Here is an 18,827-nt window from a genome sequence, read left to right as displayed (position 1 = left end):
CCTTCTCCCTCACTCCCACCACAACTCTCACCCCCATCTCCCTCATCCTCAGCATCTCCCTCACTCCTACCATCTACCTCATCCCCACTATCTCCCTCATCCCCCATCTCGCCCACTCCCATACTCACTCGTACCCTCTCCCTCACTGCCACCACAACTCTCACCCCCATCTCCCTCAGTCCCACCATCTACCTCACTCCAATCATCTCCCTTGCTTCCACCATCTTCCTCGACCCTGCTATCTCCCTCACTCCCACCATCTCCCTGGCTACACCATCTCACTCCCACCATCTCCCTTTTTTACCTCCCTCATCCCCACCATCTTCCTACTCCTGCTGCCTCTCCCATTCCCCACCATCTCCCTCACTCCCACCATCTCCCTCACTCCCACCATCTCCCTCACTCCCACCATCCCCATACCCTCTACCCAGCCCTTCTCATTATACCCTTTAAACCCTGACCTCATCAGAAACACATGTCCTTTTTTTAAACTTTATTCTTCGGGATTTCAACATCACTGACAAGGAGGATCTTGCCCATCTGTTGTTGAAGGTGGAACCGCTGTAGCCTGTGAGATGAACGTACTCCATAGTTAGGTTCGGAGTTGCAGCATTTTGACCCGATGATGATGAAGGAAGGGTGATGTATTTTCACATTGAGTTGGCGTTTGACCTGGAAGTTTGTTTTTATTTGTTCATAGGATGTGGGCGTCACTGGCTTTCATTGCCCATCCCTAATTTCCCTTGTTCAGAGGGCATTTTTAAGAGTCAACCACATTGCTGGGGGTCTGAAGCCACATGTAGGCCAGACCAGCTAAGGACAGATTTCCTTCCCTAAAAGACATTAGTGAACCAGATGGGTTTTTACAACCATCGACAGTGGTTTCACAGTCATCATTAATTCCAGATTTTTAATTGAATTAAAATTCCACCATCTGTTGTGGTGGAATTTGAACCTGGATACCTAGAGCCTTGGTCTCTGGATTACCAGTTCTAGTGACAATGCCACCACACCACCGGTTGTTGGAATCCCCATAGACCTGCTTGACCCCGTTACACTATTATTTTAACGTTCATGACTCATTTAGCCTTTCATTTATAGGTGTTTCCTGACTCCCCCTCCGACCCTTAACCCCCTCGCTTATAACAGTTTGCCCCTAGTTATTTGAACTCCTTCACCGCTCAGAGCCAATGGCCTGTTGATCAGCTTCATGAGATCTTCAAAGGTTCAATACGTTCACCCCTCCCTCCAAGAGATTGTGGGAGAGTAAGTCACAGGGGCTGGCAGTTAGTGCTTCTTCTAGTTAGTGGTTTATCTAGTTAGTGGTTCATCTGGTTAGTGGTTCGCCTAGTTAGTGGTTTATCTAGTTAGTGGTTCATCTGGTTAGTGGTTCGCCTAGTTAGTGGTTTATCTAGTTAGTGGTTCATCTGGTTAGTGGTTCGCCTAGTTAGTGGTTTATCTAGTTAGTGGTTCATCTGGTTAGTGGTTCGCCTAGTTAGTGGTTTATCTAGTTAGTGGTTCATCTGGTTAGTGGTTCGCCTAGTTAGTGGTTTATCTAGTTAGTGGTTCATCTGGTTAGTGGTTCGCCTAGTTAGTGGTTTGTCTACTTTGCCCCTCCCCAGTAGCTCCTAGATCGCCGAGAGTGGGGCATCGAACATACCCACGGCTAACCCGTGCCATCTTTCTCTCATCAGGAACTCAGGATGTCCGAGATGGTGGAATTGATTGTGGAGACGACAGCTGAGGCCGGGGCGACGGGATTTAGCGTGGCTGGTGGAGGGAAGGAAGGAATCTTTGTCAAGGAGGTGCTGAAGGAGTCGAGGGCTGCAAAAGCACTGAATCTGAAGGAGGGTAAGCTGAGTTTTAGGGCAGTCATGGAAGGCACCCCAAGACCTGCACAGAAGACACTGGCTGAAATTTAGTGCCCTCCGCCTTGGCGAGATTGGTGGTGGGGGCATTTAATCAGGACGGGGGGACACCCCATCTTGCCACCTACAACCTGATTAAGCCCATGGCGGGAAAGCCGAGGGACAACACCCCTGCCCTGCTGTCACTGAAGCCCTTAAGGGGCAATTAATGCTCAATTATGGGCCTTGTCTGCCTGACGCTGGTAATAACCCAGTGGTGGGCAGGGTCTTGCAATAAGGAGCATGACAAACAAACACTGCAAATTTGCAACTGGGTTTGAGATGGCAGTGGGTGGTTAAACTCGGTCCTTTCACACTCTGGGACAGTGGGTCACACTGTCCTTTCACACTCTGGGACAGTGGGTCACACTGTCCTATCATACTCTGGGACAGTGGGTCAAACACTGTCCTTTCACACACTGGGACAGTGGGTCAAACACTGTCCTTTCACAGTCTGGGATAATAGAACACACACTGTTCTTTCACACTCTGTCCTTTCTCACACTGTCCTTTCACACTCTGGGACAATGGATCTCACACTATCCTTTCACTGCCTGGGACAGTGGGTCACAGATTGTCCTTTCAAACACTGTCCTTTAACACTTTGGGAAAGTGGGTCAAACTCTGTCACACTGTGGGACAGTGGGTCACACACGGTCCTTTCACTGCCTGGGACAGTGGGTCACACACTGTCCTTTCACACTCTGGGACAGTGGGTCACACACTGTTCTTTCGCACTCTGGGACAGTGGGTCCCACGCTGTTCTTTCACACTCTGGGACAGTGGGTCACACACTGTCCTTTCACACTCTGGGACAGTGGGTCACACACTGTCCTTTCACACTCTGGGACAGTGGGTCACACACTGTCCTTTCACACTCTGGGACAGTGGGTCACACACTGTTCTTTCACACTCTGGGACAGTGGGTCACACACTGTTCTTTCACACTCTGGGACAGTGGGTCACACACTGTTCTTTCACACTCTGGGACAGTGGGTCACACACTGTTCTTTCACACTCTGGGACAGTGGGTCACATATTGTTCTTTCACACTCTGGGACAGTGGGTCACACACGGTCCTTTCACACTCTGGGACAGTGGGTCACACACTGTCCTTTCACACTCTGGGACAGTGGGTCACACACTGTCCTTTCACACTCTGGGACAGTGGGTCACACACGGTCCTTTCACACTGTGGGACAGTGGGTCACACACTGTTCTTTCACACTCTGGGACAGTGGGTCACACACGGTCCTTTCACACTCTGGGACAGTGGGTCACATATTGTTCTTTCACACTCTGGGACAGTGGGTCACACACGGTCCTTTCACACTCTGGGACAGTGGGTCACACACTGTCCTTTCACACTCTGGGACAGTGGGTCACACATGGTCCTTTCACACTCTGGGACAGTGGGTCACACACAGTCCTTTCACACTCTGGGACAGTGGGTCACACACGGTCCTTTCACACTCTGGGACAGTGGGTCACACACTGTCCTTTCACACTCTGGGACAGTGGGTCACACACTGTCCTTTCACACTCTGGGACAGTGGGTCACACACAGTCCTTTCACACTCTGGGACAGTGGGTCACACACTGTCCATTCACACTCTGGGACAGTGGGTCACACACTGTTCTTTCACACTCTGGGACAGTGGGTCACACACTGTTCTTTCACACTCTGGGACAGTGGGTCACACACTGCCCTTTCATGGCAACGGGTGCTGGAAATGTCAAGATCTATTGTGGATTAATGACAGACATCACCAGGTTGACCTCAATATTTCACAAGTGATAAAGGCCTGACATTGACATGTACAATCTGGTCATTGTTCACAATTCCTGTAACACTGTTCTAGGACTGAGTTCCCATTACAATTTGTACCCATGCCCTCTGTACCATTCACTGACAGTATCTTAAGTTTTTTGTTTTCTTTACTCCTTTTATTGAGTAGTTTCTGTGTTTGTTCAGTACTCTGTTTTCATTCACCTTTAACCTCCTGCAGCCTTTACCCATTTTAGCCTTTACCCTAGGCTTCCTTTCCCCCTTTAACCCCCTTTGCTCAAGTGTACCTTTCACCTTCTATACGTTTTGTCTTCTGAATCTTTTACCTTCTGCATGCTTCACCCAATGACCTGTTTACTAATGTTCCCTTTACCCACTGTTCCCTTTACCCACTGTTCCCTTTACTCACTGCACCCATTACCCACTGTTCCCTTTACCCATTGCTCCCTTTACCCACTGTTCCATTTACCCATTGCTCCCTTTACCCTCTGTTCCCTTTACCCAGTGTCCCCTTTACCCATTGCTCCCTTTACCCACTGTTCCATTTACCCACTGTCCCCTTTACCCATTGCTCCCTTTATCCTCTGTTCCCTTTACCCACTGTCCCCTTTACCCATTGCTCCCTTTACCCACTGTTCCATTTACCCAATGTCCCCTTTACCCACTGTTCCCTTTACCCACTGTCCCCTTTACCCATTGCTCCCTTTACCCTCTGTTCCCTTTACCCACTGTCCCCTTTACCCATTGCTCCCTTTACCCTCTGTTCCCTTTACCCACTGTCCCCTTTACCCATTGCTCCCTTTATCCATTGCTCTCTTTACCCACTGCACCCATTACCCACTGTCCCTTTACCCACTGTTCCCTTTACCCATTGCTCCCTTTACCCACTGTCCCCTTTACCCACTGTCCCCTTTACCCACTGTCCCCTTTACCCACCCGTGCTTTCCCCATTGGATGGGATCATCCCTCCTCCCCAATGCCTTATCACAGACAGTTGGCACTCTTGCCCATTTCTTTTCCTGACGGTTGCTTGTGGCTGTGTCTTGTCAGGAGATCAGCTTCTCAGTGCCAAGGTTTACTTTGACAATGCCAAGTATGAGGATGTGATGAAGATTCTCCAGAGTGCGGAGCCGTACAAAGTTGCCTTCTGCCTCAAACGGACCGTGCCCAGTGCCGATGTGGCCATTTCGTCAGAGACCGGGAACCTGGAACTGAAAGGGCCTGAAGCCAAAAAGACTAAACTGGTAAGATGTTCAAAAAAAAAAAGCCCTGGCTTATTCCGGAACCTTCCCTATCAAATGACAACTTTCTAAAACCAGTGGGTGATTTTTTTTTACTCTTGCTGTCGGACGGGAAGCAGCAGCAAATCTATCAGCCGATTTGTACAACACCTTGTCTCCATTACCATGGAAACGGAAAATTAGGCTCATCTGAAATGGGCAGTCAGATCCCCCACAGCAACCCCTCCCCCCTCCTGCCCCCTGCTCCTGTGGGAGCTCACTTGTAGAATGGTCACCTCACAGACAGAGAAAAACAAATAAGAATAGGAACAAAACGATGAATGAAGATGGAACATTTCTTAATGTCTCTAACTAGCAATGAGTCACAGGACATTAAACTCTCCCTGTTCCTAAAATTGGCAGTGTAAATGTAAATAAGACGGTGTGATGCTGTTTGGAGGGTTTTCGGAGATTGGGACAAGATAGAGACCTATAAATGTTTGAAAAGTCCTGCAAGGCTGGGAAGATTCTACCACCATTTGACAAACAATCCGAAGCCCATACTTCGCGAGCAACCTTTGCTTTTGACATTCTGGTTTTAATGCACGCTCACAGTGCAGATCCTGTCACATTTAACACACAACGAGGGGAGGGGGTGGGGGGAACCGTAAGATAAACCTTGAGTATTGCTGAAAGAAGAGACATGCTATCAAAGCTTGTCGTCTTGCACTCATCAGGACAGCTAAGCAAGACAAACCAGCAGTAAAGGGCACAACAATTTATACTGCATGAGAAGAGAGTGCTGATTGGTTGGCGACTGAATGTTTAATCCTTTTCAAAGTTGTGTTGGATAAGGCTATTAAGGCTTATCGAACCCAGGTATGGAAAATGGAGTTTAAGATATGGATCAGCAATGAGCTAATTGGATGATACATATGAACATATGAATTAGGGGCAGGAGTAGGGTACTCAACGCCTCAAACCTGCTCCGCCATTTGTTAGGATCATGGCTGATCTGATTGTGGCCTCAACTCTGACTCTCTTGTTAATCGAGAATCTATCTAACTCAGCCTTTAAAATATTCAATGACACTGCCTCCACTGCTTTCTGGGGAAGAGAATTCCACAGACCCTGAAGCTATAAGGTTAAAATAGGTAGCTACCAATGTTAGTTATGGGCAAAACCTTTAAAACCTATAAACTCTAACTTAGTAAAAACTGAGACGCATTGTGCCAATCAAAGACAGCCAGCATAGATTTATTAATTTACTTTTGAAGGTTGACTATAGTGAGGGATGCAGGTAGGAACAGGAGTGAGCTAGTCAGCTCCTTGGTAAGTTCTAGGGGCTGAATGGCCCCCTCCTGATCCAATGTTCCTGTATCAAATCCCTTATTCCAGTAAAGAATATGGTGAGTGTAGACCACGTTGTTCAGGAACAGCAAAAATGGAGGAAGTGACTTTGAATTGACAAGCTGAGTACTGTAGTTAAGGAGAGTTCCCTGTTTCATCCCGAAGGCTAATGTCCGTGTCTTTTGTTTAGAGTGTCAAGAGCATCTCGCCTGTCAAAAAAACGAAGAAGCTAATGAAGGGGAAGATCCTCAGCAAGGAAGAGGCAGATGTGGAACTGGATGTGCCGGTAGATGTGGAGTTCGCGTTCCCCAAATTCTCCACGTTTAAGAAGCTGACCATCACTTCCCCCAAGGATGCAGCTGCTTTGAAAGGTGACACCGGGGTCACACATCCAGAGGTCGAAGCTGAACTTTCTTTGGGAGAGGGACACGTTAAAGACAAGAAGAAAAAGCTCAAGTTCCCGGGACTCCGGGCAAGAGAGTCGGGGAAGGCCAAGGTCGACGTCAGCCTGAAAGCGCCCGAGCAAAAAGGCGGCGTCTCAGTGAAGACGCCACAGGTCACGACAAAAGAGCTCGAAGGAACTGGGGTTGAATTGAAAACTGGAGCGAAGGTGCCTAAAGTCGATTTGTTGTCCAGAATTAAAAAAGGGAAAGTAGATGTCCCCATTTCAAAAGCTAAAACTGAACTCAAGGTTTCTGACGGAGCAGAAGTATCTGCTGTAGGAGAAGCACCTGAAGGCAAATTGATTCTTGGGCTCCCAGCGAAAACTCCTAAGGTTGAAATAGATATCGGTTTACCAAAAGCTGAACGCGATGTCAAAGGCCCATCAGTTGAAGGCGACGTGAAGACTAAAGGACCTGGCTTTAAGCTGAAAGTGCCCTCATTTGGACTAAGAGATGGCGAGTCAGTAGATACAACAGGCCCAAAAGTCAAATTAGAAAGTAGGGAAGCAGAAGGTGAGGTGATAGGCCCAGAGGGCAAGCTGAAGATGCCCCAAATATCGATGCCCAGCATTGACATTTCTGTACCAAAAATGAAACAAACAGAAGAGGTAGATACTGCAGCAACTGCAGCACGAGGTGTAGAAATTGTTATCGGTAGTTATAAAGCGGAAGGCTTGGAAGGGAAAGTTAAAGAACTTGCACAGAAAATCACAACAATTGACATTTCAGCCCCCAAGGTCAAGGTGCCAGATTTTGATATCAGTCTACCAAAGGGTAAGGCTGACATTGCAGCAGCAGGGCTTGATGGTAAGACCCCTGACCTTAGGGCTGCAAAGGTTGAGGGTGAAATCCAAAAATCCAGGATCAGTATTGAAGGACCTGAGGCCAAATTGAAGATGCCAAAAGTATCACTCCCAGAATTTAGCATCTCTACCAAGAGCAAAGAAGGCCAGGTGGGTGCAGAAGTGGAAGCCGAAGGCCCAGATGTGAAAGGCCCCATGTTGAAGATGCCAAAATTTGAAGTCTCTCTGCCCAAAATGAAACTAGGAGAGGCTGAGGTTGATGGATCCCCACCCACAACTGAAGCCCGGGTAAAAGCTCCTGTGTCCGAGGTGCAGGTCTCCAAAGTCAAAATGGATATCAAGGGCTCCCAACTGGAAGGACCTGAGGCAAAAATTAAACTCCCCTCGGTGAAAATGCCAAGCATTGATATTGCACTGCCCAAGGTAACAATTCCAGATGTTCAGGGGGTTGCAGCTGACCTGAAAACTTCGAAAGTCAGCATTGGTGCGCCTGAGGTGAGCTCCGAGGGATTCGATCTGAAATTGAAAATGCCGAAAGTGTCACTGCCAAAATTTGACATCTCAGCCAGTGATAAAGGGGCTGAGGCAAAGGTAGATGCAAAACTGGAGGTAGACGGTGAAGATGGCAAGTTCAAAGGAATGAAGATACCCAAATTTGAAGTGTCTCTACCTAAAATGAAACATGCGGAAGCCGAGACAGATCTTCGTGCTGAAGCCGACGTAAGTGGCCCCGGCCTTGGTATTATGGGAAAACTGCCTTCGGTCAAAATGCCAACAATTGGCATTTCAGCACCTGAGATAAAGATCCTTGATGTTAACCTTCCGACGGGTAAGGCAGAGGTCTCAGCGCCGGGCGTCGAAGGTGGCTTCAAGGCTCCGAAAGTCAGCATTGGAGTGCCAAAGATTGGCAGTCAACCATCCGAATTGAGTCCAGAGACACTTGACCTGCAGTTGAAAATGCCAAAAGTGTCACTGCCGACGTTTGGTATATCAGCCAGTGGAAAAGAAGCCGCGGAGGAAGTACACCGCCCTGGGGTTGATATTAAGGGAAAGCTGCCATCAGTTAAAGTGCCAACAATTGATATTTCAGCGCCCGAGGTAAAAATACCAGAGGTGGATATTGATGTCTGCCTTCCAAAAGAAAAAGCAGAAGTTGCCGGCATTGCTGTTGGAGGGGATGGCAAGGTTCCTCGTGCCAGCGTTAAATCGCCAAAGATCAGTGGAGAGAGCCAAATGCCTGGAATTACCCTGACAGGTCCTGATGCCATGTTTCAAATGCCAAAGGTGTCACTTCCAAAGTTTGATATTTCAATTAAGGGTAAAGAGGCTGGAGCAGATGTTGATGTGAAAACAGGAGAAGGGTTGGAAGTCGAAGGCCCAGATGGTAAAGTAAGAAGTCCACAGCTTAAAATGCCCAAATTTGAAGTCGCCCTTCCTAAGCTGAAACCGGGTGAAGTTGATGTGCCCGGCCCAACGATTGAGGCTGACATCAAAACTGGTAAACGAGACACAAAAGTCTCAAAGGGAAAGGCCGACGTGGAAGAGGTTGAAAGTTCAAAGGTGAAACTGAAACTGCCTTCAATGAAAATGCCAACAATTGATATTGCAGCCTTTCAGACTGAGGTCTTAGATATTGATCTCAGCCTTCCTTCAGTTAAATCGACTTTCGCTGCTGAAGGCGATTCCAAGATTGATAGAGGTAGTCATCCAACAGGGGCTAGCGTTGAAGGGCCCGATGCCAAAGTGAAAATGCCCAAACTGTCGCTGCCAAAATTTGGTTCTAAGAGTAAAGTGGACATGGAGGCAGATGGCAGCATGCCAAAAGTTGAAGGAAAGGTGCCCTCTCCAGCAGCAAAGGGAAAAGTTAAAGGGAAAGCCCTTGACATCGATATCAAAGGACCATCTGTCGATGCAGATGTCGATGATGTAAAACTAAAAGGCAAAGAAGGCAAACTTAAGATGCCCAAGTTCAAAATGCCGACATTTGGAACTTCCAAGAAATATGAAGAGGGTTTTGACATCTCCATTCCTGGCGCAAGAGCCCCTGACGTAGATAAACACGTTTCAAAAGGTAAGATTGAAGTTAAAGGACCAGAGCTTGAAACGGGGAGTCCAGAGGGAAAAGTGAAAACAACCTTTATGAAAACCTCCAAATTTGGGATTTCAGCATTTAAAAGCAAATCTCTAGAAGCTGAAGCGAGTCTTCCTTCAGATACCAGTTTATCAAAGGGCAAAATAGAGGTGAAGGACCCTGGTGCCAGTATGAAAGCACCAAAGGTGGACATCAGCACCAAGGCTCACGATCTGACCAGTGAAGGACCTGACATCAAACTGAAGATGCCTTCTTTTACAATGCCCAGCATTGGTATATTAGGACCAAAAGTAGAAGCAGACCTAGAAGTAGGTACCAAAACCAAATCTGGCACTTTAGATACTGAATTAGAAGGCTCTGGCAGCAAGTTGAAAATGCCAAATATACAGATGCCATCACTTGAAATTTCGGTGCCTCAGGTAAAGCAGGTGGACACTGAAGGCCTGTTGCCAAGGCCAGAAGTTGATGTCTCAGAAGCCGCCCTGAAAACCTATGGGGGAGATTTGAAGATTCCGAAAGTGAAAGGTCAAATGGGAGTGCCCAGCTCGGAAGAGAAACAGAAGCTTCCTTCGGTGAAAATGCCATCGATTGACATTTCGGTGCCCAAAGTAAAGGCTCCAGATGTGGACCTCAGTTTCTCTGTTCCCAAGGTCGACACTTCCATACGAAGGGCTGAAGGCGAGGCTACTTTACTGAGCTCTGAGCCTGAAGACGTGGAATTCAAGCTGAAGATGCCCAAGTTTGGGATGCCCAAGTTTGGTTTGTCTGGGTCAAAGGAGAAAGATACTGGCGCTGATGTTTCGGCACCTGTGGATTATCATGTGGAGGACGCTGAAGGCAAAGGGATGATGTTCAAAGCAAAAATGCCTAAAGTTGACATTTCTCTCCCCAAAGTTAAGCATTCCGAAGTCGACATTGATATGGATGCCTCGCTACTTGAGGCTGAGGGACTTGATACAGAAGGAAAATTCAAAATGCCTGGAGTTACTCTGCCAAAGTTCTCCCCACCAAAAATGGTGGCCCCAGATATCGACCTTGATGTCACCTTGTCCAAAGACAAAAAGATGGCTCGCGAGACAACAGGCCCCAAAGTTGACCCTCAAACTGCAGGAGGCGAATTCAAAATAAAGATGCCACAGGTGTCTTTGCCTGGTTTTGGCATCTCCACGGCAGAGACAGAGGACGTGGATCTGGATGCTGGTCGCCCAACAGACAAATCTAAACCAAAGGCTAAAGTAGAAATTAAAGCCCCTCAGCTGGAGGGAGGGGTAGAAATAGAAAGCCCGGAGGGCAAAATCAAAGGGGGGAAAATCAAAATGCCCAAGTTTCAAATCAGCACATCAAAAGTCAAGGCCGAAGGTGACGCGACTGAAGTTAAAGAGGCGGCTAAATCTGATGTGGAAACAGAGGGGGGCAAATTGAAACTGAAACTACCAAAATTTGGGATTTCACCGAAGTCCTCCGAGATGGAAGCCGATTTGGAGTTGGAGGGCTCGGATGGAAAGGCCAAAGCATCCAAGTCCAAAATGTCCGTGCTTGGCATTTCGCTAGGGAAAGGGCGAAAGGGCGAAAGGGAGACCAGCTTGGGAGTTTCTGGGCAGGTCGAGGGGGACCTTGATGCAGATGGTGGCAGAAGGTCAGAAAAGTTCAAGATCAAGATGCCATCAGTCACCATCCCCACCCCAAAAGTGGACATTGATTTCGACACGGGTTCACCCAAAGGTAAGGTCGCCTCCACTGACCGTGAAGCCAAAGCTGAAGTGAAAGGGAAAGCAGGGGTACAGATAAAAGGCGAGACCCAGACCCCGGGCGTAAGCTCAGACAGTTCCGAATCCCGGTTTAAAATGCCCAAATTTACAATGCCTGATTTCAGCATCTCCGGGAAGGATGGCGACGCAACGGTGGAAACGAAGGTGAGGACGCCAGAAACGGGCATCCGAAGATCGAAGGCTGCAGCAGACACTGAGGGTCCAGAGGTGGACGTGGATGGCAAGTTCCAGATGCTGAAGGTGAAGATGCCCAAAGTTGAGATTGACTTGTCCAAAGATGACTCATTCGGAGGAGGAAAAGCTGACATCAAAGCAGGCGTAGATGCTCGACAGGTTGGCCAAGATGGCATGAGTTCAGAAGAAATGTCCGCCACGGGGTTCTTTAAAATGCCCACCATTGAAATTTCAACACCCAAGATCGGAGATTCATCAGTTGGGGTGGAAGGAAGTGGCACCGGAATTGGCCTGCGTCCGCTGGAGGGCAGAGGGGGTCTTTGGGAGGCTGATGCTGACGTTATTCAGTTGAAGATGCCCAGGATTGAGCTTCCCTCGTTTGGCTCATCTGAATGCAAGGAGCTGTCTGGAGATCGAAGCAGCACGGGGGCTACTGTAGGCAGCTCCGTGTCAAAAACTAAAATAGACATCAAAGGCCCACAAGTTGAAACCGATGCGACAGGAGCAGACCTGGATGTTTCAGAAGGCAAGCTGAGCAAACTCAAAGGGAAAATGTCAAAGTTTGGTGTGGAGCTGCCAAAAGTCACACAGCAAGAGGAGGTGAGGTTGACCACTGGTGTTGGCAAAGGTGAAGGCACGGCAAAGGGCAGAGATATCGGTTATACGTCACTCAAGGCTGACGTTGACTTTCCAGATGCAGAACTGACGGGATCTGAGGTGAAACTAAAAACTGACAAAGCCAAAAAGCCGCTGTTTAGCTTCGCGAAGACATCGTCACCCAAGGACAAAGGGCACGGCAAATCTCGAGCTGCAAAGGGGGGCGTTGGTGTAGGAACTCCACCCGAGGCCGACAGTTCAGAGGCCAAACTGAAAACGTCCAGGGTGAAGATGCCCGGCTTTGGAATCTCTTGGTCGAAAAATAAAACCACGGAGTTTAATGGGAGTTTAGAGGCAGATGCATCGAGAAGAAAGGCTGCAGGGTCTGAGGAAAGTGACGACACAGATAGCTTGGATGGAAAATCCAAAATGAAATTGAAGTTGCCAAAGGTTAGTTTCACGCCCGTTAAAATCCCCGCAGTTGACGTCACCTTAGGTGGGCCGGGTGATGCATCGGGGTTTCATGTTAACGGGGAGAGCGAGATGGCTGGGAGCCAAGGAGTGATTGGTAAAATCAAACTCCCCAAAGTGGAATTTTCCTCGCCCTATCAGAAGGACAAAGACGGTGACAATGAACAAAGTCTCCAGCTGGTCAAAACAGAGATGTTGCTGTCGAAGGATGATGCTGGGCCCCAGTCCAGTCCTGACCAATCTTTCAGGACTTCATCCCCCAAAGTTAATGGAGGGGACGTGAGAGGGGCAAAAATCAAGGGGTCCAAAATAACCTTTTCAGGTTTCAAAAAGCGAAGCCACGAAAGAGCACAATCGGATGAAGATCCAGAGACGTCCAACCTGGTGACATCGACTGCCAGGACTGAGCTGGCGCTGCTGGAGTCGGGAGGGGATGCGGTGCACACCAAGACGAGCAAGTCAAAAGCTAAAGTGGGCTTTACTTCGGGTAAATTCAAAGGAATGTATTCTGTTCATGGTGCTGCCTCAGCTCAGTCTGACTCGGGCAAAGAGCCCAAACTCAAGGGCACTGCAGACGGCCTAGGTGAGGAACAAGAAGAGTCGGAAGTCAAATACAAGTCAGCTAAATTCAGGCTCCCCAAGTTCTCTCTTGGCTCCAAGTCTAAAGGGGTGTTGGAACTCAGCTCCACAGAGTATCAAAACAACACTGTCTCGGAACTGCAGCTGGAGGACGAGGAGTCCGCCGCACGGCACTTTAAATTCCAGATGCCCAAAATAGGGTTCACAACCATCTACCATGAGGAGCACACTTCTGAGGAGAAAATCTTTGAAGGGGAAGGCTCTGTGACTGTGTCTAAGGGAAAAAAACAGATGAAAACTGAAACTCTGACCGATAAATCAACCAGCATTTAACTGAAGGCCAGAAACAGCATGGTGCAGGGGCGCGAGGGCGAAAACTCATTGCCAGCACCAGTTCCTGACTGGACAAAGACTTTGTCTTGTACAGATCTCCCCCACGTGGACCCTTCCGGCGAATTAACGGCGTTCCTGAGTTCCGGTGCAGAGGCAAAGATGACTGGAGTACAGTTTGGCATTAAACACTACTGACTGGAGCCTCCCTGGGCTAGAAATTGTGGTTAAAACTGACACTGTTTCCGATACTGTATGTTATAATACGCCAAACTGTGATCTTCTAGTGGAAGGCTGTGCACAGGACGCAACTTATTTAAAACCTTCTCTGTGACTAACACTCACCAACCTCTTCCATCGCAGGCACTCACCCTTAATCTTCTCTTGGTTGCTTCAAAAATTCTGCTTAGATTGGCGATTTTACAAAAGTATTGTGGCCTTAATATATTAATTGTAGATTAAAAGTCAAGGTCTTGGCTAATGAGTAAACGGTTTGTACAGACGATTGTTTCATTTTGTCTTGATTTAGGGGGGTCTAAGAGGATGATGTTTAGTGACTCTGGCTCTTGAGGAAGAATTATTAAAATAGGAAGAATCCAACAGAGTGAATAGGGTGAATGAGTCTCAGAGTGAATCAATTCCACAGGGTCGACGAAGTGAATGAACCCCAAAGGTTGAATGGGGTGATCGAGGTGAATTAATCCCAATGGGGTGAACCAGCCCCATCCTGTTTGCTTTGCCCGTGATCTGTGGAGGTATCCTGGTATTATCTTAAAGGGACCTTGGTCAGTCTAGTATATAGATGCTTCATTTTATTAAACATCGGCTTTGCAAAGCAGTTGTGTAAGGGTGCGATGTCAAGGGGGAAGGGATGCCTTAGACAGCTCGCTCAGTGCGTACACAGTCAGGCTCCAGCAATGTTAAAACTTAATTCATTCTTTTAGCCATAAGGAGCTACTTGTAGCGACATGTTGAAGGCAGACTATAGGAAGGTCTTGGAACTCAAGGATTGCACAGTTCCATTCCTAGAACAGGGGAATTGGAGGATTGTTAGAAATTGTCATAGAACCTGATTGAGGAAATTCAGAGCATTTATAGCCCATTAACAGTTTTCATGCAGCCATTTGAAGTGCGTTTATTGCCTGCTTTTAAGGTACATTTAGCTCTTTCAGTGTGTGAAGCTTTAATTACTGCAGCAGGTTACAAACCTGATCAAAACAGCGGCTTGGCACCTTCCTGCTTCTGATGTTTCTGCTCCAACTCATGAACATTGACCAAAGGAAAGCAGCCAATGAGAACCCGCCTATAATGATGCCACTTTCACATTTCTTAAATGTTTACCTTAGTATAACTGGAGGGTGTAGCAAGCAGCGAGGTCCTGTCAGACAGACCCATGAAAATTTATCGCAAAATCTTAGTGACAGGCAAACTTCTGCCACACGGCAGCAGATGAGACCCGATGACCTGATTCAAATTGATAAGGTGGCTAAGAAAGTGTATGGGATACTTGGCTCTGTAAATAGAGATATTGAAGACAGAAACCTTTATAAATCATTGGTTCGGCCTCAGCTGGAGTGTTGTGTTCAATTCTGGGCACCACACTTTAGAAAGGATCCCAGAACCTTGGAGAAACAGCGGAGAGGGTTTACCAGGGTCATACCAGGGATGAGGGACTTTCATGGAGAAGATGAGGATTGTTCTCCTGGGGGTGGAGAAGGTTAAGGGGGAGGCTTTCAAAATCATGAGGGGATTATTGGTAAAACAATTAAAGAGAAACAGTTTCCTTCTGGCAAGTGGGTCTTTAACCAGAGGTCAGAGATTTAAAATAATTGGCCAAAGAACTGGAGTGGAAGTGAGGTGAAATTTCTTCTCACAGACAGATGTTCTGATCTGGAATGCACTGCCTGAAAGGGTGGTGGAGGCAGATTCCATGGGAACCTTCGAGAGGCAATTGGGCATGTACTTTAAGAGGACCAATTGGCAGGATTATGGGGAAAATGTGGATGTGGGACTAAATTGGAAAGCTCTTTCAAAGAGCTGGCACTGGTATGACGGACATAATGGCCTTTTTCTGTGCTATATGATCTATGGTTCTATGACCCAACTCAGACTGACTTTCAATGGCAGTTTGCGTACTTCAATGAAGGAAGTTACAACTGGACAATATGAACCTTATAGATAAAGTTGAGGAGAAACGAACATACAAATTGGGAGCCAGAGGAGTCCATTTGGCCCTTCGAGCCAGAGGAGTCCATTTGGCCCTTCGAGCCTGCTCTGCCATTCAACAAGATCATGGCTGATCCCATTGTGGCCTCAATGCCTACCCCCGATAACTTTTGATTCTGTTGTTAGTCAAGAATCTATCTACCCCTGCCTTAAAAATATTCAGTGACCCTGCCTCCACCGCTCTCTGGGGAAGAGACTTTTAGTCTCCAAACTATAAAGAGATTCATGACTCTCTGAGAGAAACAATTTCCCCTCATCCCCGTCTTAAATGGGAGACCCCTAATTTTTAAACTGTGTCCACAAGTTCCAGTCTCTTCCACAAGGGGAAACATCTTTTTAGCATCTACCCTGTCACATTCCCTCAGGATCTTATACATTTCAATAAGAACCACCTCTCATTCTTCTAAACTCCAGAGGATACAGGCCCAACCTGTCCAACCTTTCCTCATAAGATAACCGCCCCCTCGCCATCCCAGGTATCAGTCAAGTGAGCCTTCTCTGAACTGATTCTAAGGCATTTATACTCTTTCTTAAATAAGGAGAACAAAACTGTACACGGTACTCTAGATGTGGTCTCACCAACTGTGGCAAAACATCCCTACTTTAAGATTGTATTCCCCTTGCAATAAATGCCAACATTCCATTTGCCTTCCTAATCATTTACTATGCCTGCATACTAACTTTTCCTGATTCATGTACCAGGACACCCAGATCCCTCTGTACCTCAGAGTTCTGCAATCTCTCTCCATTTAAATAGTATGCTGCTTTTCCATTCTTCCTGCCAAAGTGGACAAGTTCACATTTTCCCACATTATACTCTATCTGCCACATTTTTGCCCACTCACTTAACCTATCTATGTCCCTTTGCAGACTCCTTATGCCCTCTTCACAACATACTTTCCTATCTATCTTTGTGTCATCAGCAAATTTAGCAACCGTACATCCAAATCATTGAATATAAATTGTAAATAGTTGAGGCCCCAGTACTAATCCCTGTGGCACGCCACTTGTCACATCTTGCCAACCTGTAAATGGCTCATTTATGTCTACTCTGTTTCCTGTTAGCTATTCAATCCTCTTTCCATGTGAATATGTTACCCCATACACCATGATCTCTTATTTTGCATAGTAATCTTTGATGTGGCATCTTGTCAAATGTCTTCTGGAAATCTAAGTATAGCACATCCACAGGTTCCCCTTTATCCACATTGCTTGTTACTTCCTTAAAGAATTCCAATAAATAGGCCAACATGATTTCCCTTTCACAAAACAATGTTGACTCTGCCTGATTCCATTGCGATTTTCTAAGTGCCCTACTGTAACCTCCTTAACAATAGATTCCAGCAATTTCCCAAGACAGATGTTAAGCTAACTGGCCTGTAGTTTCCCGCATTCTGCCCCCCTTCTTCCTTGAATAGAGGAGTCACATTCGCTATCTTCCAATCTGATGGATGATGAAGTTATAAATGATAGTTTTTTTTAAAAAAGATAGGAATTGCGATGAATAAAATCTTCAGACGCTCAATGAAGTTGTAATGGAATCTGCGAAAGTGAAAGTCAATTTCATTAAAGTTTGCGGTCGGATTACATTAGACGAGGTTGGCGAGGAGAGTCAGATTAAATAGGTCAGGATTAGTGATGAGAATCAGATTAAATTGGTCAAGGCTGCTGGTGATGTCAGGTTAAATTGGTCAAGGCTGCTGGTGATGTCAGGTTAAATTGGTCAAGGCTGCTGGCGATGTCAGGTTAAATTGGTCAAGGCTGCTGGTAATGTCAGGTTAAATAGGTCAAGGCTGCTGGTGATGTCAGGTTAAATAGGTCAAGGCTGCTGGTGATGTCAGGTTAAATAGGTCAAGGCTGCTGGTGATGTCAGGTTAAATTGGCCAGGACTGGTGAAATCAGTCGGGTTAAATCGGTTGTGATTGCTGGCGGAAGCCAGATTAAATTGGTCAGGGTTGCTGGTGAGCGATAGCTACAGTTTCCTATTAGTCGTGCTCCTACCTGCTTTTTACTGAACTTCATCCACACGTTTTGGTTCTTCGATTCCTTTGAAAGGCTGTTTGTTGGCCACACTCACCAACTGCCTGATGTTTAGTATTAATGGACGCTGGAATAATGAACTAAAACCATACTGACACAGTCTGTCTGGAGAGAGTGGGGCAATTATTTTGGAGAATGCAGCAATTTGCAGTGTTCAAACCTGTTGCAGATTTATTCATTTCCTGCTTTTAATATCGTCTGTGCAAAAAATATTAAATCTTGTTTTAAATGAGAAAGTCTTGAAATCCTTTAAGTACCTTCATGCCAGTTGCTCAGGAGATTTTTTAGTCTCCAAACTATAAAGTATTCGTAATCTGATGTGACCACACATTTCCAAATGTGACCTCACTCTGATCATATTTTAAAATGTTAAATTTACTGGGAGTAAGGACAGCAGGAGAGGCAATATTTCCAGATTGCTGCTCACCTGAAAGCTGTACTAGCTCCACCATCACTAACACCCAGCCTGTGCCACCCTCACATACCAGCTCCTCCATCACTCACACACAATCTTTCCCACCTTTAGATACCAACTCCTCTATCACTAACTCACAGCCTGATACCACCCTCACATACCAGCTCCTCCCTCACTAACACCCAGCCTGTCCCACCCTCACATCCCAGCTCCTCCCTCACTAACACCCAGCCTGTCCCACCCTCACATACCAGCTCCTCCATCACTAACGCCCAGCCTGTCCCACCCTCACATACCAGCTCCTCCATCACTCACACACAATCTTTCCCACCTTTAGATACCAGCTCCTCTATCACTAACTCACAGCCTGTCCCACCCTCACATACCAGCTCCTCCATCACTCACACACAATCTTTCCCACCTTTAGATACCAGCTCCTCTATCACTAACTCACAGCCTGTCCCACCCTCACATACCAGCTCCTCCATCACTAACACCCAGCCAGCCCCACCTTTAGATACCAGCTCCTCCCTCACTAACACCCAGCCTGTCCCACCCTCACATACCAGCACCTCCATCACTAACACCCAGCCTGTCCCACCCTCACATCCCAGCTCCTCCA

At 47.1% G+C, this 18,827-nt stretch overlaps 1 protein-coding gene across 5 annotated transcripts in view; it reads left to right on the top strand.

Annotated features, from left to right (window-relative positions):
• LOC144671311 (uncharacterized) overlaps positions 1-18,026 on the top strand; it is an 88,401-nt gene extending 70,375 nt beyond the window's left edge. For 4 of the 5 annotated variants that reach the window (XM_078533123.1, XM_078533124.1, XM_078533125.1 and 1 more), the window contains 3 exons: positions 1,695-1,851; positions 4,747-4,940; positions 6,457-18,026. In XM_078533123.1, coding sequence (XP_078389249.1) covers positions 1,695-1,851; positions 4,747-4,940; positions 6,457-13,527 — 7,422 coding nt within the window. In that variant the 3' untranslated portion in view covers positions 13,528-18,026. The remainder of the gene's footprint in view (positions 1-1,694; positions 1,852-4,746; positions 4,941-6,456) is intronic. The other variant, XR_013573902.1, reaches the window with a different exon arrangement.
• Positions 18,027-18,827: the final 801 nt, after the last annotated feature.

This window comes from Cetorhinus maximus, chromosome 32 (assembly GCF_964194155.1).
Source record: "Cetorhinus maximus chromosome 32, sCetMax3.hap1.1, whole genome shotgun sequence".
NCBI classification, from domain to species: domain Eukaryota; kingdom Metazoa; phylum Chordata; class Chondrichthyes; order Lamniformes; family Cetorhinidae; genus Cetorhinus; species Cetorhinus maximus.
The sequence above is the reverse complement of the archived record's forward strand: the minus strand, read 5'-3'. Positions and strand labels throughout refer to the sequence as shown.